The sequence below is a fragment of the Dendrobium catenatum genome, unplaced genomic scaffold (assembly GCF_001605985.2).
Source record: "Dendrobium catenatum unplaced genomic scaffold, ASM160598v2 fragScaff_scaffold_853, whole genome shotgun sequence".
NCBI classification, from domain to species: Eukaryota; Viridiplantae; Streptophyta; class Magnoliopsida; order Asparagales; family Orchidaceae; genus Dendrobium; species Dendrobium catenatum.
This window is the reverse complement of record NW_021319315.1, coordinates 7,172,509-7,196,136: the sequence shown is the minus strand read 5'-3', so window position 1 is coordinate 7,196,136 and position 23,628 is coordinate 7,172,509. Positions and strand designations below refer to the sequence as shown.

At 33.5% G+C, this 23,628-nt stretch overlaps 1 protein-coding gene and 1 long non-coding RNA gene across 3 annotated transcripts in view; one reads left to right on the top strand and one right to left on the bottom strand.

The window, feature by feature from the left end:
• The window catches only part of LOC110107415, a 34,305-nt gene extending 28,330 nt beyond the window's left edge, over positions 1-5,975 (top strand). The window contains exon 2 of the long non-coding RNA XR_003701538.1: positions 5,937-5,975. This is a non-coding gene — a long non-coding RNA (uncharacterized LOC110107415). The remainder of the gene's footprint in view (positions 1-5,936) is intronic.
• A 154-nt stretch (positions 5,976-6,129) lies between these two features.
• LOC110107414 (protein LAX PANICLE 2) lies at positions 6,130-17,558 on the bottom strand. Of its 2 annotated transcripts, none has more exons than XM_020837678.2 (4): positions 16,622-17,558; positions 16,389-16,439; positions 16,200-16,272; positions 6,130-6,402 (listed from the first exon to the last, which is right to left on the bottom strand). In XM_020837678.2, the coding sequence occupies exons 1-4, from the start codon at positions 17,245-17,247 to the stop codon at positions 6,238-6,240; spliced, it is 915 nt and encodes a 304-aa protein (XP_020693337.1). In that variant the 5' UTR covers positions 17,248-17,558; the 3' UTR covers positions 6,130-6,237. The 2 variants fall into 2 exon arrangements, with proteins under 2 accessions (XP_020693337.1, XP_028552828.1); XM_028696995.1 differs by lacking the exon at positions 6,130-6,402 and adding an exon at positions 15,545-16,061.
• Positions 17,559-23,628: the final 6,070 nt, after the last annotated feature.

Here is a 23,628-nt window from a genome sequence, read left to right as displayed (position 1 = left end):
GGGGGGGGGGGGGGGGAGGAGGTTTTGCATAATCAAGGCTTGGAGGAGAAAGGAGGTGGTCGGTTGGAGCTTTGGGAGGAGATGATGATGGTGGCTAGCTCAATGGGGGTGGAGGCGAAGATAAACCGTGAGCTCGGACGCTTCCTGCGGCTGATGGGTCTTGCTTTTCCCTCACCTAGGGACTTCACATAAGTTCTCACAAAACTCTTAAGGCTCTCAAACACACCTAGACACAAAGTGCAAAAATTTTCATTCATAATAATCATCATCCTTCTCAAGGGGTATGTGAGGCCTATAAATAGACAAAATACAATCAAAAATCAAATGAAAAAAAGCCGCTTGGGGTCACATAAACCTACTCCCTCAAGTGAGGATAAAAACGAAAAATTATACATAATAAATCAAATACAAATAATTGCGTAGAAATAGAGCAATTCGATCCTAGTCATAGATCTCCTGCCTTCCTTTGATAAACTTTTCACGGTCGGATATCCTCATCACCTTTTTTAAGCCTAGATAATTTTGAAAGTCTTACGAGTTAATAAAATACTATTACATAGATTGATGACTTATTCTAATATATAGGGAAATAAAATAAAATTTAAAGCTTCCAAATACATGAAAATTCGGATCGACCAAATTAAGATTGGTAGAGTGATCTTGAAATTATATAATTTATGAAGATTTTTGTTTTTTAACTAGCATAACTCACCTAACCATCAAAAGACTTTAAATTATTATTTATTCTCCTATGATTTTGGGAGGATCATGAGATTCATGGGCTTGTATGGAGAGTTGTAGATGATGAATGATCTAAATATTGATGCAAAATTTTCGTTTGTATCCTTATTCCTTACCCATATTTTGGTGCAACATCAATATATCTTTGAATAGATGCTAGAATTTCTCCAGTATTCAATGCGCTAGGTTTAATATTTGTACTGTGGAGTCTTAGACATTATTGCTTCATCATCACCAACACTTTTTTCCATCTTGTCACTTAAGATCATAACATCTTGACTAAAATGTAGAGGATCATATTATCACCACATATGATGGAGACATTCAAAGGTTTTTGGTTCATTGGAATTTTTTTTTTCACTTAAGGATTGATGACTTATTTTTGATGAGTTACGTTACTTAAGCCCACAATTGTCATATGATTGTCTGGATTTTAATTATCTAAAGAAGAATCCATCTAAACTGGGCATTGCTAATGTAGAGCATCAATGTCATCATTGTAGGTGCTATCTTAAAGTATAGTTTATATATCTAAGACATATATAGTTGCATTTTGGACCCTTATGTTATTGGACTTTTTTTGCATGATATTATAATTTTGGGCCTATATATATTGGATCATTTATTGTATTACAACCCAAGAAGGATTTTATATTATCAAAAGTGGTGGTGAACCCATATTTTGGCCCAAACAAATAATTTTTTTAGGAGTCATTTTAACTCTAAATCACAAACCATTTTCGCCATAACATAAATATTATTATGTTTTAATTATTAATCATTACGTTACAGGCATTAGCCACAGTGTACTAATTAAGGATTAAACTTTCTCACTTAATAACACTTACATTATTAAGTTCTGACAGTAATGATTGTATTGTAATAAGAGGTGGCGACGCTATAAGAAGCGTGACCCTTCAGCTATGCAAAACGGTCAACTTATGGCTTTGATAATACTCCTCGGTCAGCGGTCAGCTACCCCCTGCACAACCCTACTCGGACAATCAGTTAAATTAGAAGTTATGATTTTTTTAAAGTAAATGCATAATTAATAAATTTGTTAGATTTCCTTACATTTTTTATTATTGCATTTCATATGATATTGACTTATATAGCATAAAAAATATAACGTTTGTATGTAAGCAATGAATGCTAGCTGTTAACACTGTAATAAATATGAGTTGACTCTTAAACACAATACCCTGCAGAGGAGGGTGGGTTAACAAATTTTCCTTTAAATAAAAGTTTTGTGGTGTAATCCTAGTTGTAGCTTGTGATCGATTGACCAAATTACGCTGACGGATAAAGCGTGATGACTCTTAAATGATTATTGAAAGCCATCTGTAAAAATAAATGATTCATATAAGATAAGATTGATAGATTGATAGCTATGACAGATAAAATATTTAATAAAGAAAACACCACATTAAAACTGCATGTCCTGTCTTGTGGTTCATAATTATACTTATGATGATATTTACCTCATAGTACATTAAACTGATTGATAGATATAATTGAACTCATTCTATCATAAATATTGATACAACATAGTATTGCATACTAGCATATCTTATTGCATGATAGTCATCTTTATTGATTTTTTTATAGTTTGATAGATATCTTTTGACTTTATTGATCATATTGATTTTATTGTTGATTTATGTGATTTTTACTGCTTATATTAAGTGATGATTGATATTGACTATAACTGAATATGCATATTGATTTTTTTGTCTTGTACTGAGAGCAATGATAGAATTTTAGTTATTTGCTAGGCTTTTATACTCATTATATGGTTTTTTATGATTTAAGGTCACGAAAGGGGTCATTACTAGTTGGAGTGTATTTGACAGATATCCTCAATTTTTTTTTTTATATATTTTTCTTTAATTTTTGTAATCAGAATTTTGTGATATAGTAGAAATTATATTGATCTTCTAACTATTGTATATTGATTTTGAGAGAATAAATATAGTGCAATATTTTGAGATTTACAATTGTTAGTTGCTTTCACTAGATACAAATTTATTATTTTGATGATTTATAGAAGCTGTGATTGATTAATTAAGAAGATAAAAAAAATATTTCTTTCAAATTTGATTTTGGAGCGTTATATGTGGTATATATGATAATTATGATATTAATGGTATTTATAATAATGTTTGTGGGTTTGGTAATGATGACAAATAAAAGTTTGGTGGCATGTATGAATTTTATCTTGCTTTTTCTTAGCCTTTTTATGCCTCTTCCGTGCGGTGCCTGAATTTATTCGGAGACCAATCTAGACGCGCCATCTCACTCAATATATAGTGTATTGAATGACGTGGCACATTCAAATTGACCTCCGAACGCATCCAGATTCTACACGTAACAATTTTTCTCATTGCAAGTACAATGGTAATATAAGAACAAAGGAATAAGGCCTAGTTGAATGTAATTATGATGAATAGCATTTGTGAAATGTGAGCATAGGGTTATTTTTGTAAATATAAATTGTTATGTAATGTAATCATTACGTTACAGGCATTAGCCACAGTGTACTAATTAAGGATTAAACTTTCTCACTTAATAACACGTAGGGGTAGACCTAAAAATACTTGGTTAGAAAATATTAGGAATGACCTTTCTTTATTAGATTTAAACGAGAATTTGACTTTTAATAGGACACAATGGAGAAAAAGGATTCATGTAGCCGACCCCACGTAGTGGGATAAAGGCTTGATGTTGTTGTTGTTGGCATGTATGAATTTTGTGGTAGGCTTGTATATTTTAGTCTCTTTGTCTTATTCATATAAATATGGAGCCTCTTATAATGTTAAATATTTAGTTATTAAATAAATGTTTTCTTCTTAAATTTTTTACTATTCTTAAGTTCTTCTGCTCCTAAGTATTACTTGAACATGTAAGATCACAACCCTTGGAGGACTTCTAGGGAAGGAACGAGATCATAATGACGATGGATTATTTATACAAGCTGATTTCAATTTATTTCTACTTGGCTACTGGTTATCTTAAGTCTGTCACATGTTAGATCTTTCCTAGTTTCTCATTTATTTGTTTTTATTAGAATTAACTATCTTGCTAACCCCACAAAGTGGGACTTTGGCTTGTTGTTATTGTTATTATATTATAATTAAATATCTAGTATTGTTAACATAATAACAGCTTGAATCATACCACCCATATTACATTTTTATTATTATGTTTATGCTCAATATTAATTTTATATTTATTATTATGTTTATGATCATTATTAGTTGTATATTTGTTATTATTTACTAGTAAGTATTTTAAGAATTATCAATTTAATTATCCTGTTGCATTCATTTTATGATAGATTATATTTGTCCTGCATCAAGCATCCAAGAAGTGTGGATTGTATGTAAGAAAACTAGAAGTGAAACTCCAAATGTTATATAGTGTACGAGTGTGCGAGTGTCTGAGACAATATGACGGCTTTATTGAAGTTCCTTGCTTCATTGGTTGGGTGCTGTCATAGTATAAATATTTGAACTTTACATTGAAAATAATTCTGTTGTTCCGTCGATCGGTTGCTACTGGAAATGCATTCACCCAGCCCACTATTCTTTTCTGTGGACTTCTTGCGTGCTGTATTTTGAACCATTTTTGAAAAATCTTGTTTAATGCTTCACACGAATTAATTTCCGATTTTCACCTACCATCATTTAATAACCAAATGCTGGGAACACATTCATCATTATGAAAAAGGTGTTCATTTAGTTTTCTTTTAGGTTTACTTTTCTACATCTCCTGTTGACCATAACCATGTGAAATTTGTTTTCTTATGAGCGTTGTTCCTTAAATGTAGAAGGGAATTCTCATCTACTTTTGCCACTATTGGAGCGTTTGTATCTACCGCTTGCTTGGCATCTTGCTAATAGAAGGTGTAGATTATAATGACTCGTTTGTATTTGTGGATAAATACAGCATTTTGCATTAAAGAACCTGTTTTTTTTTTTTTTTTGAACGGGGTATCCATGCACCTACTGCTATCCCCGACAGGGTGCTTGGCTGCGTGACTAATCATCGGTTGATCTAAAAGAGACACCCACCCCAGAAACCTCCTAGCCCGCACTTGATTATACCCCACTTAAGAGGCGCTGCCGCTCGAGGGGAATCGAGAACGGGTTGGGGGGATCCCAACCGTATGCGCCCCACTTAAGAACCTGTTTTGACTGATGGTTATATTTAATTGAGCTATTAAATAAAAGGGCAAGAGTTTTACACATGGTGCTCTATTTTGCAAGAAAGCAAATGCCCCTGTGGCCTCTAGCTATCAATGTTGTACTTTTAATTGGACCAAAGCAACCTGAGAAGCTTTGTTATTCAAGCAACACTGTAAATATCAAATTCTCTTAGTGTCTATTCAGTTGCTATAAAACAATTTTTTAGTTAAAAAAAAAATTATTTTTATACTAAAAAATTATTTTAAGCAAGAAAATTGTCCCAAACGAGACCTTAATCAATTTTATTGCTTCTTTAATATTATAATGTCAAAACATCAGTTACATTAGCTTCTTTTTAGCAGGGAAATTTCAACAAAGCCTGGTCCATTTTACTAACATTTATTGCTTCAGAGCAGCAAATTGTTTCATTAATATGTCTGCTCTTCTATTTGTCCCACGTTACTTCCGGATGATTTCTAACAGGATCTGACTGCTTCCCGTTGATCCCTGTATAACTTATGATACACAGCTGAAAACCGGCGCTTTAGATTTCACCCATCTCTGCAACTTTTTCTTATCTTCATGACCTCATCATCAAAGTTCACATCATTTCTCTCTATTCAATGGAATAAACTGCCACTGTTCTTATGGTCTTATGGTTTGCAGGATGGGTAAGCAGTGAGACCACTTTTGTACCTTCTCCATTGCTTATCGCTATCATATTTTATGAGAAGGTTTTACTTCACTGCCCAAATTTCTGTACTGCAAATTGTTAAAGCTCACCGTGATATTAAGGCTTCATTTGGAACAACTTTCTTACTGCTTTTTAAAGAAGCTTTCTAGTATATAAATTTTAATTTTTGTACTAAAAAGTCGCTTTAAGAAGCAATAAAAAAACCGTTCCAAATGAAGCCTAACACTGATATTCATTTCTTTAGCATTGTTGATTTCTGAATCAATCTATGGTTGAACTTGCAAGTGAATTATTCTTAAATTCTCATTTTGCAGAAAATGATTAGAATAAGAAGCAAACCAGGGAGCAGAAGGTAAAAAAACAGTAATAAATATTTCATGTCAAAGTTGACAGAGAAAAACACATGATGCCATCATAGCCCTTATATCATCACACAGGGCAATCCTGACTGAGCCAGTCCCTCTCTTCAATAAATAACAGAACAAAAGAAAGAAGACAGAAGCAAAAGGCTTAAGAGAAAGAATTCATCCACAGACCCAGAAATTATACACCAGAGAAGGAAAGCAGGCCAAAAAATAAAAAAAAGTTTCAACTTCAGATTGAGCAATGGAAATCCTATGTGCTTCTACCATACTGAAGAGTCATTAAATGCTCGTCGCAAGGCGATACTGGCAGCAACGTCAACGATGTCGAAGCCTCTCGCATTTGCCATATGTTATCTCGGATGTGCTGCAGCGTCAGGAAGGGGAGGAGAGGCTGGCCCCGGCATGAAATCTCTACCTGATTTTGGAGTCCATATGAATCAATATTAGGTCAAGCAAAACTGGATCACACAATCCTACAGAATTCTTGTGCTGTTTTTATTTGTAGGCAATGATATCTAAGCTATAAAGTTTAGCATACATTATCACTGAACTGGATAAGCTCTAAAGCTTGCTTTTTCTTAGCTTTTTATGCCTCTTACGTGCGGTGCCAGAATTTATTCGGAGACCAATCTAGACGCGCCACCTCACTCAATATATAATGTATTGAGTGACGTGGCGCGTTCAAATTGACCTCCGAACGCATCCAGATTCTACACGTAACAATTTTTCTCATTGCAAGTACAATGGTAATAAAAGAACAAAGGAATAAGGCCTAGTTGAATGTAATTATGATGAATAGCATTTGTGAAATGTGAGCATAGGGTTATTTTTGTAAATATAATTTGTTATGTAATGGAATCGTTACGTTACAGGCATTCGCCACAGTGTACTAATTAAGGATTAAACTTTCTCACTTAATAACACTTACATTATTAAGTTCTGACAGTAATGATTGTGTTGTAATAAGAGGTGGCGACGCTATAAGAAGCGTGACCCTTCAGCTCTGCAAAACGGTCAACTTATGGCTTTGATAATACTCCTCGGTCAGCGGTCAGCCCTGCCCAATTCTGCCCGGACGAACTTGCTAATTGCAATCATTACGCTAAAACACACACTCTCTCTCTTAGGCCTCAACTAAGTATTAACAGTATTTTATAATTTTAATTAAATTATATATATTTTCAGCATAAATGTAAAGGCATTCAGCATTTCAGCCTATGCTACGCAATATTTTTTCATGAACAAAAATGCAGTGTGCGAATCTCAATGCAGCATTGAGGGTCAGAATTTCATGTCACGCCACATGAATTAATTTATAAGCAGCAATAATAAAGTAATTAACATGGCTGAAACTGCTATTATTGTCTGCTTTGTAATAAATATAAAAAATAATAGCCGGCTAAGCCGCTTGCCTAATTGCCCATCTCTGATTAGCTGTTGTCTAAGCTTTCTCTGAAAACAAAGCTTTGTAAAGCATGAAATGTAGAGATGGAGAGAGAAAGTGCCGTTAATAAGTTTAAAAAAGAGAGGAGTGGAATCATAGGTAGCGGATCCAAGAAGCACGCCGGAGGAATCGGCAAATAGTTCTTTATTTTCTCTTTCTTTTATTATTATTATTTTTCTAATAAGAAAATCTTCCCTCTCTAACCTAACAAATATTACACTGCAACAAACGGCATGCACGTCTCTCTCACGTTAGCGTCTCTCTCTCTCTCTAGCAATCCCATCTCTTATCGTAGAAGACAAATCAAGTCAATATTCCTCTCCTACACAAAATTTATTCTACATGAAAGTCCAATAATTTCCTAACCCATGAGGCTTGGACCAGTAACCAAGAAGAAACAATAATCTCAGAAAAAGAAAAATGATGAGAAGGCAAAGACCATAGTACCACAAAATTATTATAAAAGTGTAATTTAAACTTTAGGCGTTAGGTCTGTTATATTATACTGATTAATTTACAATAATTCTATAATACCATCACACAGAATAATAATAGATAGTAAAGCAAAATAAATGTTTGTTAATTCTGCTTACCTAATATTCACCCCTCTTTCTAGAAGAATATTTCACTCAATATTCTTTATATTTATCCATAATTTTAACATAACTACCAAAGAAATTTAAGTCATGGTATGCTTATCAAATTTTAATTAGCAAAAATATAATACAATGAATAAATAATTAATTAAAATATATATTATTTATTTTAAAATGAATTTAATGATATTGAAATTTATCATGATCTTTTTTTTTTCATTAATAATACTCTTTATTTTAATATATAGATGAAGAAATTGGTTCCTAGTCATGCCACTACACGAAAAACGTCATTTTCAGGCATCCATTTCCGCCGGAAAAATGTCCAAAATCCGTAGGAAATAAGTATTTCCGACAAAAAAAAAATTTTCGCCAGAAATGAGCTATTTTCCTGTAGGGTGCATTTGTTTGACAAACAGCTTAAAGAAAGAGCATGTGGTTTATGTTGCAAGAAAGGAATGTGGAGCTAACAAAAAGTAGAGCAAGTGGTCCCTTGTTCTTGGTTTCTGTCTCGTTATGCTTTTCTTTTTCATAACTTGGGAATGATTCTGCCCTAGACATATACTACTCTCTCCCACACAACAAATGCTGCTTTGTTCTGTTGAGGATGGGAGGATGTGGGGGCCTTCACATAACATCGCAACAATAGTGCAGCACTCATGCCTTGGTTACCCTAACTCCTCCAATGGTGGCAACCTCATAGAAAGAGAAGACCACTCAAGCCTTTTGTTAGGTGTTCATAGGCTGAGGCAACGAAGGTGAAAGCGTGATGAAGAGGCTTATGATTTAAGAACAAATGGTTCGTAGACGTGTTATGTGCACTGCACTTTTCATGGCGTATATAATTAATTAATCTACTGTATTCCTTTTGAAGAGGCTTATGATTTAATTTGTTTTAGTGTTGGGCTCCATGCATGGCGTCAGACTTGGTTCCAAGTTTCGATGAATTCTATGCAAGTGGGATCATGAAAAAAATTTAAGTGGCTTAGGACATTATACTTGGTTAAAATCAGGTTAATCAAGCAGTAAGGGAGCTTGAATTAGGGGTGTCGAAATTGGGTTTCGGGTCAAACTCGGAACTGACCCGGATTGGAACAGGGACATTAACCCAACCCGATTATGTAAACGGGTCTGAAATTCGAACCAGTACCCGACTTGTCGGGCTGCCTGTTTGATCCAACCTGACACATTTGAGCTTCTGGATGCCGATGGCGGGACGACAAACGGCGGCATGGCGAACGGCAGGTGCGGATGCTGGCTGGCAGGCGCGGGCAGCTCGGACGCGACACGTACTGGCTAGGGCAGGTGCAGGCGCGGGCAGTCACGGGTAGCTTCAGATGCAACATGGGCAGGCTCGGGCAGCCTCGGCACGAGCGCGTGCAGCACGATAAGCTTATTTTAAATGGGTTTTCGGGTTGACCCGAAAGCCTGATGGGTCAACCCAAACCCAACCCATTTTTTCAAATGAGTAGAATCCGGGAACCCGAATCCAACCGGTTTTGAAACCGGATCAAGTTCGAGTCGAATTTTCGTGTTGTGTCAAATATTGAAACCCCTAGCTTGAATTGGGGTTCAACTACTAGTTGCTGAATGTGAATTGGCTAGAGGTGCCTATAACTTAAATGTCAACAAGCTACCTAAGATATGGTTCTCATTAGGCCCTTAATACCAAATTTACTCATTTGGAAAGACTATACACCCATGAAACTTGACAATTGGCCCAGAATACTCACCAGCTAACTTCAGGTTCTTACTAAAAGAATGTATCAAGGATGTTGAAGCTCAATTAATCCAGAATTTGACTAAAGTTTCTAGCAATCAGACAACTACAATCCAGACTCATATGCTACATAACTAGCTATATTGAGATCAATTTATGTGCTTTCTGTATAATCACACTAAGTATCCAATTTTGTAGCATTGACCTTGATCCTCTTCTATAAGCACACTATAAAAAAAATAACTTTTAATAACATATATTAAGAAACATTTATCTAAGTATCTTAAAAAATATTTATTATGGCATATTTTAATTTGACGCTAACAGAGCGATTTGGCACTAAGAGAGAAATTTGTGCGATAAGTTTCGGATCCGCTTCTTTAATCTAGCTTATTCAAATCTATTTGCCTCCTTCATCGAACATATGTGCCCAGCATGCGTTCTCTTCATCTAGCGTTCCTAGTTCCCGCTACATCGGCAATCGCGACCGTATCAGGTAATTCTTCTCATGGACTATGGGATGACTTTAAACTCTAAGTACAAAGTAAAGAACTAATTTCAGACAGTCAACTTATTCTCAAAGGATGACTACACAATAAAGTCTGAAATTACAATTGGAGTTTGAGAATCTTCCTTGTCAAAGGATGCATCTTCTTTAACAGTTATAAGATTTAGCTCCTTTCTGCCATTGACATAAGTAACAATCTCACATAAAATCTCCCCATCTTGTGTAGCTTGATGAGTTGGAGATTTCATATTTTTATTGCTTTGAATCAAGTTTGGGTGAAAAGGTCTACCAAAATGATATGAAAATTATGAGAAATTCTGATAAGAAAAATACTTTGAATAAACATTCTCCTAAAAGGTCATTTTCACTTAGTAAGAGTTATAGCTACGAGAAGATTATGTAAAAATACCTAGGTTCACTAAATCTTTAACTTTACACCTTGGCAATGGTGCTAATTTTGAGCGCGCAATTAATTATATATGTTAATGATTTTCTCTTCTATGACTTGGTGGAGGATTGTATTGATCTTAGATTGGATGTATAGCTATCTATAGACTTCGGATATATCACTAACAAGCAATTAAATCTCTCCTTGCAACACACCCTTCACTATTAATAATGCTTTTAGTGGTTACTATATTAATTATGAGCTAGTTGTGCAACCCTCTTAGCTAGCTTTTTTGACTGGGCAACTAGGTGGAACTTGCATCCATCTTTAATTTGGATGGTCATCTCTTCTATCTTTTTCAAATTGTTCAAAATTAGCTTAGAGCCCAGAGATTTACTACGAGGAGTATCAAATTTGAAAATTGCAAATAGTTTATATATCTCTACTATAAAAGATGGCCCTAGAGTGTTGAAATCGCAGCTATGTCATGCTTTTATGAGAGTTTTATTCTAATTTTCATTGTTGGAATACCTTTCATAAAATTTGCATGGACTATAATTAGAATGCTAGCACCCTTAGTAGTAACCTACTCATGCCAAGAAGTTCCTCAAAAGTAATATTCTTAGTGCTAAAGAGGTTCCCTCAATATATATCTTAATTGATAGAGGACAACACTAGCTCATTCTAGCATCTTTTGATTGACATGATAACTTCTTTTTAGCGTAGCACCTATATTGACATAAACTTCTTAGCATAAAGGAAAGCCCTTTGCTTGAATAGGAAACAATCATTTTCCAATGGCAAAAATCCTCCAAAAATAGCAAAAATCTATTGAAAATTTCATTTCTAATGATTTCATTAGGTGGGAAAATACCATGTTGGAAATACTTCTAAAATTGTAAAAAAATTTTCAGTAATTATTTTCGGTAAATTACCGATGAATAGACTCAAACACCGATAAAAGACTGAAAAATCATAAGCAAGAGAGAACCCAATAATTTCACTCGAATCTTTGTTTGTACATCCCACTAGAATCCAACCTATATATATATATACCTAAGCATTTTGGGGTCCAACCAAGCAATTTTTGAACGGACCTCTTCTATAAATGTGCAATTCAGTCATGAAAAAAATAATGTTTAACACTTCTAGCTTTATACACACACCTAACCTAACAGAAAGCCAACCACCCTTAAATCCTTACAAATTTCAAATTCTCTCGAACAACTGGCTAGCAAACAATCTTTGCTAGAAAAATATGACGATCACAACAATTTGATTATCATATGGAGAAAAAAAGAACATGTTTCAATATAGGTACTGCATGTACACCTCCATATGTTTTGTTCAGATCAAATTTGCTAAAATCTGCGAAGTTATACTTAATTGATACGCATAGTTTACTTATAAATGTTGAAGGAAAGAAAGCTGTAACAAGGCAAGCTACTTAAGACCGTTTCAACTAAAACCAAAATGAATTTTCAATCGTTTCATATATACCCTGCAGCCTACGCAACCAAGTTTATATATATATATATATATATATATATTACAATTTACACATACGTGTGGTGCAGTAGGACGGCAAGAACAAGAAGAATGTTTCTATGGCTTTTCTTTCTGCTTTCATTATTTAACTTAGCTTCTCCTTACATCACTCAAACAACTACTTATAAATTTAATTTTGCATACAACGCATAACTTTACAGTGAATCTAAATAAATAGGAAAGAGTTGAATCGTACTGAATTTAAAAAAAAAAAAAGAACTATATTATGTGCATGATAATATAACAGAAAATAGAATTAGAAAGCTGTCACTTATCAAATAAAATATGCAACTTGCTAGCATTACATAGGTATCATGGTTGTTGCATCTATGACTTTTTTAAGAGAAAAAGAATGGAAGTTGGTAGCTTTATTTGTACTTCATCCAATTCATGTCAACAAACTGGAAATAATTGATGCATGTCATCAGTTCTGGATGCTTTAGGTAGAGATGAACAACTAGCAAAACATAATCATTCTTTTTTTAAATAGATAAAGAAGTATTAATCATTGAGAAGTGGTATATTGTGGAAGATGACAATCCTATCTTCATATTTATTTATTTATTAATAACAATAAATTGTTAACAAAAGGAAAAAAAAGGTAATAAAAAAAGACTAAAAATCGTCGCTTTCCATTAATATATGTTACTTTGCTTCTCAGACTAAAATAAAAATAATAATCTTCTTTTATAGATGTACAAATAAAGATATATTGTAGTTCAAGAAATCACATTTTAAAATAGTTCACATTGTGCTCACCTTCATCATTACTAATTTAGTATATAGTCTTCTTATACGAATTTTACAGAGTTTGTTTTATAAATCCTTAGCCTTCTTTCTTCTTTGTTGTGTTGTATGAGTCGTTAAACATTCTAATATAATTTTTTTTTTATATCCAATTCTCTTCAACTTACCCTTTTATATATATATATATATTTTGGTTAAAACCCACCTACGGGCCTACGCGTTAAATAAGGGAAAAAGTTATACAGTCCTTAAAGGGATCTCTAGCTCACTATTGCTCCAAAGAGCTACAGGATCTCTAGCTCACTTTACCCTTTTATATTAATTTCTCATCGAATTGATATATTTTTCATCCTTTGATAAATGCTAAATGCGCTAACTATCTAATTAAGTCTACTTTCACTACATTATCTTAATTAATATTTTAATAGGTGTTACACCTATCATTTCTCAACTATAATCATTAAATTAACAATTCATTCTTTCTATTTTTTATTGCATCTATCTTAACATTCTCATTTATAGTTGTCAAGCCTTACTTTATATGTCAACGATACCTTTACTATATGATATTTACATTAATTAAAAAAAAATGATATTTACATTAATTAATTTAAGGGAAGTTGCATACATACTGCCACAAAATTCTTATACATTTATATATATAGCACATAAATCTTTATATTTACTTATATACCACTTTAATGTATAAATCACATCACAATGAATGCATGAAAATATATGTTTAACTTCAAATAATTAAGTTAATATTAGTTGAATTTTTATGTGATTTAGAGAGTTAAACGTTACATGAGTAAATATAAAGATTTAGATGCACAAAAATGTAAATAAGTAAGAATTTTATGGTATGCATATAAATCCCCTTAATTTAAATATTATTTTCTAATTTTTTTTTTCGAATTTACATGATTAAAATGACCATTTTTTTTATTTCTAAGTAGTATCATAAGTACACGCATACATAAATTATGATAGAAAATAACAATCATTATCTTATGAAAACATCATGAAACTTCTTACATAATTTTTTGCAATAAAATATATCCACTACAAAATAAAAATGACAACATATATAGTTGCGTGGAGTAGAAAACCATAAGAAAAATAGTTGAAGAGTTGCGATGATGAACGTCATATCTAACACTTATTATAAAACTAGCAGGAAAAAATATCTTTGATGCTAATCTGACATAACATACATTACTCTTTCACTGTTCTTGCAATATATGAAGCTCCAAAAGCAAAATCCATCTCCAAATATACTTCTAAGATGTCGATGTAAGTTCCATGCATGCAATATGCTATTATGGATAAGCAAAATGCCCTTTAAACATGCAAAAGTAAGAGATTGCAGAATAAAAATAAAAATGCAGCAACAAACACTGATGTGGAAATGCACGATTGACCAATTTAAAATGTTGGATTCTAAAACCGGTAAATTCTAAAGCCGCCGGAAAATTATCAATTTTCGTTGGAAAATGCCCCGGGTAATAGGTGATTTTGTTGTAGTGTTCTACTAATCATGGAAGAGAAAATTGTATCCAAATGAAAAAATTTTAGCTTGTTGGAGAATAAAAAATATTATTTTTACAGTAAATTTGACCATATTTGAAAGTATTATACATTTATACTTGAGCATGTCTATGAGAGTGCAATAGAAGAATATTAATATGTGAAAATCCTGGATTTGTTTAACTTTTTCTTGGCACAATGCTTTAACCACCCACAAATTTAACACCAAATAAACATATAAAACACAAGAAAAATAACAAATATGAAAACTATTGAAATTAATACATGATTTATATTCATTCAAATGAAATATTCCTCATAAAGTTTTAATTGCTTTACAATTATTTGTTTATTCATTTATTTATTTGTTTCTGTGCAGACACATGACAAGCTTCAAATCTCACACACGTATCACTTTCATACATGGTCGTGTTAATGTGTGGCCTATGCGTGTAATGGAATTTGTCTCATAAATAATAATAATAATAATAATAATAATAATAATAATAATAATAATAATAATAATAATAATTTTTATTATAAATAAGCTGAAGTCAGATATATATACAAAGTAAATAAATGCAGAATAAATAAGGTTATGCATCTTCGAAATGGAAAAAAATAATTAGGCTTATAAACTATTAATCACTAATTAAATCTAACGAGCCTTCGTATTTCGTCTAAATAAGATTATGCTAAAAATTATGCGTCAACGGATTCAATCTTGCATCCTTATATGTGTCATGATGATTCCTTCGAACCTAATAGCTCTTTACCCATTAATGCTTGTTTTGCCTTGCCTATTGGCACAAAAATAATTATTTTGTTCTCAATATATGCCAAAATTTAGCCGTTGAAGTATCTGTTCGAAGGGCAAGTGCTATTTTCCTATTATTCCTAAACTTATCATTAAATTCATGTTTAGGATGGTCCATAGCTTTCAACGAAGTTAGGTGAGAGAGAGAGAGAGAGAGAGAGAGAGAGAGAGAGAGAGAGAGAGAGGGAGAGGGATAGAGAGAGAGGGAGAGGGAGAGAGAGAGAGTTGAGTCATCTCCCAAACCTCCAAACCATATGAACAAAGACAGAAGTGTCCACAACAACTTACCTTGATAAGTAGCCAAAGTAAGCTTTCAAAGAAAAAAAAAAAATATCAGAGGCATATGAACTCTTAAAAAGCCATACAACACCTTAATGAATTCACATTGCTTTCACAATTTTTTTCATCACAAGCCTATACCAGTAGCTGTGTCATAATGAGTATACGGACTGAGCTTTTATATATATATATACACACACACTAATAATGTACTAAATAAATTAAAGCGCACTCACCAAATAATTTTCCTACACAACTGAGCCACTTATTAATGAGCTAATAAACACCAAAAGCAAGCTCTTAAAACCCTAATCATGAGGAACAAAATGATGTTCCACTCAGACTTGCACTCCACACCATGACTTCCTAATGAAGAACCAATCTAATACCACCATGAAGAAACTTTTCGGTTCAAATGTTCTTTTCACCAACTTAGGTTAGGAACACCATTATACTTCTTCATGATTCATTTCCATGCACTCCTATGTCCTTTTTTCCTATCCATCCATTCCAAGCCTTAGCATTAAACGAAAAAAGAAAAAGAAAAAGTGCTCAAGTCTTTAGAGCTTGCATGACTTGCATTAAAAACAAAATAAGAACCTTAATAATAATTAAAAAAATAACAAATATAGTACCTCTGATTCATCCTCAAGACCAAGCTTGTTCACCAAGTACTTCTTCAACAACCTAACTGTCATCCTCCCATCCCTACACAAAGATAAAGTAACTAAGAATTAGAACCCTTACCTTTTAAAACCAAGCCATGAGCTCCTCCAAGAAGAAAAATAAAAGCAAGTAGAGAAGCAAGAGAAAAAAAAAAGTACTTGATCCTTAAGTAGCTCTTAGGAATCTGAGGCAAAAAGGGCTCCCTCACTCTGCATTGAAAATGTCATTAGAAATTGAGAGGAAGAAGAAAACCCTAAGTCCACACTCATGATGAAGCCATCCAAAAGCCCACATAGAGATAAATGCTCAAAAAGCAAAGCTAAAAATTCAAGCCATCTTATTATTGCATACATTAAGCATGAAACCACAAAAGCAAATCATTATTACTTACTGGTTCTGTGAGGCTTTGAGCATGAACCACACCCCAGCCTGAGGTCTCGCCGGCGTGCTTACCAGTCTTAGCTCGCCCGAGGCCGCCGCCGAAGAGCTTTCGAATGGAACCACGAAGCTACGAACAGGCGGCAAAAATGCCGGCTGCCCGACGCCCATTGCAACACTGCCGGCATTCCAAAACCCCCATGGCGCGTCTCGCGGATAAAACACGCCGAGATGCGGCGGAGGAGGTGGTGGAAACATTGGAATATTCATAGGCTCCGGCGGCGCCGGCCGGGGAGCAAAAAGCTCAAGCTCCGTTGAAAGCGCTACCCTCACTTCCCTCAACGGCGGTGCTGATGAGCTGCTCCCGGGTGAACGGCGGGATGTCGGTGGTCTAATTCCGACGCCAACGCCAAGCTGAAGCCAGCCTTCACAACATTGATCTCCGGCGTCTCTGTTGCTGGTCCCGGCTTCCTCCTCCTCCTCTTCCTCCTCTTGTCTCTCCTCACAGTTCGCCAAACCTCCCATGAATTCCGGTGATCTCAGAGCCGGCGTCGGCTTCTCGAAATCGAAATAGGAATCCGAAAAGTATCCTCCATAACAGTCGTAGTGTCGCCGGAGGAGGTTTCTTGCCGGTACCATGATTTCATGAGCTCTTTTGTTCGGCTGATCCCCTCGTCTCTTTTCTTGAAGAAGAAGACGAAGGAGAAGATAAAGTAGTAGAAGCCATGGAAGAATCAGGGAAGGGGACCCTAGCTTTTCATACACATGAAAGGATTAGCTAAAACATGTAGTAGCCTTTTTCATGGTGAAGGACTGATGGGAGGGAGAGATAAATGGGTTGAGATAAAAGGCGAAGAGAAGAGCTTTTGGATCTGCCTTTCTATTAATTCCTCTTCTTTGGAAGCTTGTGGTGATCAAATAGTTGCAGACAGACATGAGAGAGAGAGAGAGAAAAAAAAAAAAAAGATATGAAGAAGGCAGTCTTTTATATATATATTTATATATATACACATGAAAAATTGTTAAAGTGGAATTTAGAATAGTTGAGGATTGGATCCTTTATATATATATATATATAAACTTTTTATAATTATTTGTAATATTAAAATTGTATTTATAAATGATCTTCTTCTTATGCATGCTATGAAAGCTTTATCTTCTAAATTATAATTTAAATTATTGTAAATATTTTTTTAAACATCCTAGAAATAAAAATGATGAAGATGATGTATCATCATTACATCTTTTTATCTTTTAAGAAACATTTAATCAAAATTATGCAAAAAAAAAAGTTACATATAACTGAATTAAAAAATATATTTTATTTATGTAAAATATGAAATTCTCAGGCCTTTTTATATATTTAATTTAAAGATTATATTTTATATAATTTTACATTCGGTTAAAACTAATAAAAAATATTGACAGTTTCAACCAATTTCAATCAAATTATATGTTCTCAGCCTTTGATTAATTATAAAAGTGTAGCCATTGTTTGAAATTTAATAGAAAATTTTAAACAAGGGGAGAAGGGTAGGGAGAGATAATTATGATTAATTAGGGGTGATACGGGAATTAAGAGGTTAATGGTGGATGGGGACCGCATAGGAGAAACAGGTGGCGCGACATGATTATCTGGGCGCGAGGGGCGGCGGGAACAATTTAAGATAAAGCCCATGAGTTTTACAATATTTACGGAACTGTCATGTCTGGGTTCCGGCACTAACCCCCATGGTTTCATCATGTTGGTTTTTCTTTTCATTTTTATTTTTTAATTTCTTCACGACCATTCATGGAAAATAAAAACAAATGAAAAGAGGCAAAGGGTGTGGGGCCGGGATGGGGAAGGGATGGCGATGTGCTTTTCAGTGGACTTTTACGTTTTAGCCCCGTAACTTCTTGATAAATAGTCATTACGAATTTTCTTTTTATAATTTTGATTTGTGGTGTGCCATTCATTAAACATGCGTCGTAGTCATTGTAAATGATAAGATTTACGCTTCATTTGGTATAATTTTTTTTTAAATAAAAATTAATTTTTATATTAAAAGAATATTTTAAAAATAGTAAGAAATCTCTCTCAACCAAAATCTTATTCTAAACGTAGAAGGATACAGTTGTGCAGAGTGTGGACGGGGAGAACCGTCCGCACAAGCACTATATCTAGCTAGGTACTGGCACTGGGTACCGCTGGGTACCCAGTGCTTGTGCGAACAGTGCACACTCCGCACCTAATAATTTTTCATAGTTGAGATCGTTTTTTTTAATGTTTTTTAAATAAAATTTTAATACAAATATTTCTATTTACAAAAATTTTATATTAAAAAGTTAATTTAAAAACCATTATAAATTCTATCAATGAAAACCTAAATGTTATTAGTGGTAGATTTAAGTATATTGCAAGATAGAACAAATGGCGATGAAATTATATGATGAATTATTTCGTACGGACACCGGACGGGAGAACCGTTCGGTCTTCTCTCTGTCTATAATAAAAGTGCAGCTTTGTAGTAGCTGCGTTTTTATTGTAGACAGAGATAAAACCGTACAGTTCTCTCTGTCCGATATCCGCATGGAATAATTTCTCAAATTATAAACTCATAGTGACAAAGGTAAGATTTTTAGTTAAAAAAAATAAAAATATGTATGCTAAATTGTAGATGTGTAAGAGTTTTACAGTATCTATAATTATAAAAAATTTCAAAGATAAAAACTTTTACATTTGGTATGATGAACATAAAGACAATTGAAAGGAAAAAAAAAAAGATATTACCTGTCATAATGATAATTATGGGGAGTATATGACCAAAAGCATGAGGCAAAATGACTATGTTAGTTTTGATAAGCTCTGCTAGTGGAAGACTACTTATTATGGATGATCTGCACTTTGTTGATCTACTTTTAACAGGCCTACCATCAGCCACCTCCTCCCCCTTCTAAGGAGTTGCATATGTTGTGGGACTTCCCAAGCACCTTCCAATGCCCCCTTGTCTTCTTTATCTAATTAAAGATGATTTGTTTTTTCATGAGGTAAATTTTATTGGAGAGGCTCTTCATGAGAGTTAGCAAGGCATGCTGTTTGTGAAAACTTTAGATGTGTCATTGACTCTAAGTTCAAGATGTTGTTCTCTTAGGTTTTGTTTGGAATAACTTTCTTACTGTTTTTTAAAACAACTTTTTAATACAAAAAAGTTTTAGTTTAATAAAATTTTGTATAAAAAAGTTATTTTAAAAAGGAGTAAGAAAATTATCCCAAACGAAGACTTAACATGTAAGTGAAACGCAAATATAAATGATGTTATCAAATAGTTTGAATTGGATCTGTCTTTTTAGGAAGTTAGTTTATACCTTTTTGAGCGATAAAATGTTTTTTTGTAATTGTTGCGTCCAGGAGTATTCGCGGCGGTAGAGAAATATCATATTTAACGTCTCAGCATTGTACGAAAATTCGGCACGCAATCAGATAAGGAGAGAGGGTCTAGCATTTATGAGACACCAAGATTTTTTTGAAGTTTCCAACTAGCTTTTGCCTTGAGATTCGTGCCCGATCAAGATGATTTTGTGATGCCGTATCAGTAATCATATTATTAATTGGCATTATTTTACTATTTATTATCCTAGGACTATTTTTTTGAAAGAAAAATTTATAAAAAATATAACCCAATGGATTAAGAATCTCTTAAACTAAAATAAATATATAAGAGTAGCATTATAATTTGGTGGAAGCCTTATGGGCATATTTGACCATGTATTTCTAGATAACAACTTAGTCTACACCACATAGTTATTGAATCATTGAAGAAGAGAATGCCCAATTGAAGCAAGAAGAGCTCAATAAATTTGATGAGAGATGCTTAAAAGCTCATGAAAATCTTTAGTTATATTTCGGATATATGACAAAGGCTAATAATGTGAAACCCTTAAAATTTTTAAGATTTTTTTTTTTTTTGTTGACTTAGAGAAGTCCAAACCACAAACCATCTTCACCAAAATATTTATAATGTTGTATTTTAGCTTCCCTGATTTTTTCATAATTTTTGGGCACTATCGAAATTTCTTAAGAAATCGGCATCTGTCCGTACAAGTGAGGTTTTTGGGACCATCAGGTGTTCGTTTTGCCAACCGATTTAACCAGAATTTTTAAATAAAATAAATTAATTTATGAAATTTTCTTAGTAATTTTTGAAATCCCTAAAAAGGTTCTATGAATTTTCTATTAAAATTTTATTATAATAATATTATTATATATTATTTAATAATAATAAAAAGAAAAATATCTTAAGCCAAAATGGGTTTATTAAATCCCTTTTCATTTAAATTTTCGTTTTTATCCAACACATAGTTGGCTTAGAGACCTAGGGAAGAAAGAGAGGTGAGAGAAAAGAAAATTCATTTTTTGGACGACTTCGAGTCATTTTTATCTGTTGACCTGCTCGAGAAACTTGTTTGTCTCGAGGTAAGTCACATTATGTCCATTTAAATTTTCAAAAATACATAGTTTTTAGCAAAATTTTTTATACGTTAGCGAAAAACGTTGATAACTTTGCACATATAAAACTCTGAATGTCTCCACACTATTTTTTTCTAGTATGAATATCATATTTCAATAATATGAATAATTTAATGAGAAATGAAATATGCAGTATAAATGACTTTTTTTAACATCGTTGGCCCAACTTGGCACCCATTGATTGGGCTAATTATTTATATCAAATTCATCTAAATTACATCTCTAAAGGAGCTAGTTATCATGCTTTGTATTTGCTGCATCTCCAATAGATTCAATGTTATATATTGTTCTTGTGATACACATGCCTTCTCTTAGCCCTTGGGATAATTTCAAATTTTCTTAGTCAAGTATGAAAACTTTAATTCAAGAATCTAAATTTTGAGACTTTTGTGTGAGATAAAATCTTTAACGAATCGTCCTTGCTTTGGCTTAAGCATCCAGTAATTACATTACAAATGACTTATTATCATCCTTTTTCTTTAAAAAAGGTTGAATCCCTTGTGGAGTTTGATCTTTGCATTTATTTCCCACATGTTGGAATTTCTTGAAGAAGAAGGAAGCTTTCTTAAGCTTCTTGGATGAGAAGGAGGAAGGTCAGAATAGTAGAGAGCAAAACATCAAGCAAAAACTTTATTGGCTTGTTTTTAGAGAGGGTGATTGGGTATTACAGATTTTTTGTCTATATATTGATACAAATGACAACATCAAAGCTACAAAAAAACACACATATATATAAAGGTAATAGAAAATACAAAAAATATAGTTAAGTTGGATAAAAAAAAAAACTCTAACAATCTCCACCTTGATCCAACTTCTTCCAATTGAATCTCATGAAATCTCTGAATCAATCGATTCATCCCCTAAATCTACTGCTACTGCCAAGTTAGTGTCTTCTTTGAGTTCAACTCTTTTCCATTTCTTTCTATTCGAACAATTTCTCTTGAAATGTCCCTCTTTGTGGCAAAGATAACACATCTAGCTCATTTTCTCTTTTCCAACTTAAAATCTGCCCCTAACCAGCAACATGTTGCCATTCCTTTTCTCCTTAGTCTCTTATTTCCATTGAATCTCCTTTGATATCAATACTGACTTTACCTCAGTCATTGTCAAAGTTTGTTTCCCAAATAACATTATATCAATGATGTGTTCATATGCTTTTGGCAGTGAGCTAAGCTAGATGATGCCCTGATCTTCTTCTTTAATCCGCACGTCAACATTATTTAGATCAAGAATGATTTTGTTGAAGTAATCCATATGCTTTTGAAGATCCTTTGATACTTCCATTTGAAGGGTATATAGTTGCTTCTTCAATAACAGATGATTTACAAGAGAATTTTTTAAGAACAATGATTCTAGTTTCTCCCATACCTAGATGGTTTTTTTCTTCCTCGACAGCCTCTTACAACACATCGTCACCAAGGGAAAGCAATACTATGCTGTGAGCCTTAAATTGCATTTCCTTTACCTTCACCCAATTGGTCAATGCCATAAATTTATCTTTTGATATTACCTCTAACATCCCTTGATGAACTAATAATGCCTTTATCTTGATCCTCCACAGGCTAAAATCTTTTTCTCTAGTGAATCTGTTGATCTTGAAACTTTTCATTTACATGATTTAGAAAATAGAACTAGATCTACACCTTAATAGCACTAGCCCGCAAGATTTGCGATGCTGCTTATGCGACTTAATTTTGTATAGCACAGTTGGCATGACTGTCACGCTCTAGCCTGCGATCTATTCGAATACCATGCTCTATCCCACCTTCTGTATGTGCCCATACCAACCTTTATCCTAACCATCACCTGTATCTTGCGTGGAAAACTCTATGTGCCTGTGCATCTCACAAGGTTATGCTCCTCCCACTACACGTACGTCTGCTTGAATGTATTTTGCCTCCCACTGCAAACTCGATCCATACACAAACAAGAGACACAAATTGTTTGCAACTTGAAGACACACCTCCCGATACTTCACATGGGCGTCACCTCCTAGTCTGCTCCCAGATGTCGAGCCTCCCTCCTTTGAACATTCCTCCACCTCCACCTAGCTCTGATACTAGTTTGTTAAATCTTAAAACATTTATGATGATACTATCATTAAACATTGTGAAGTGAAACAAATAATGGTGAATACATACATTTTTGTTAATGTTTTTCTTCATGACTTAGTAAGAAGGGAGTGCATTTAAAGAACTTTCAAAGTGCATATGTAGATCTAGTTTGATTCTTAGGCAAAAGGTATTAGGCCAAGAGAGTTATTACTATGGATGTATTCTAATGAAATAATGAATGCTCTAAATATGTTCTGAATTTATAGTTATTCATTAACAACACAACTCCTTTCAAGATATCAACAAAATTTAATTATATAACAAAAAAGATTCTCGCAATATGATTACCACAAGGGGGGGGGGGGGTTCTCTAGTGCTTAACTGAGTCATGTGATCATCTTACCACAGGGAAGTTTTCCTTCCATCATTTATGCTTCTTTCATATCTACTCTCTTC

Excerpts from the sequence above, each read along its gene's own strand:
- LOC110107414 (XM_020837678.2), bottom strand. The coding sequence starts at position 17,247 with ATGGTACCGGCAAGAAACCTCCTCCGGCGACACTACGACTGTTATGGA. Across the intron at positions 16,273-16,388 it reads AAGAGCTACTTAAGGATCAA|GGATGGGAGGATGACAGTTA; the intron begins GTACTTTTTTTT and ends ATCTTTGTGTAG. Across the intron at positions 6,403-16,199 it reads GTCTTGAGGATGAATCAGAG|GTAGAGATTTCATGCCGGGG; the intron begins GTACTATATTTG and ends CTCCAAAATCAG.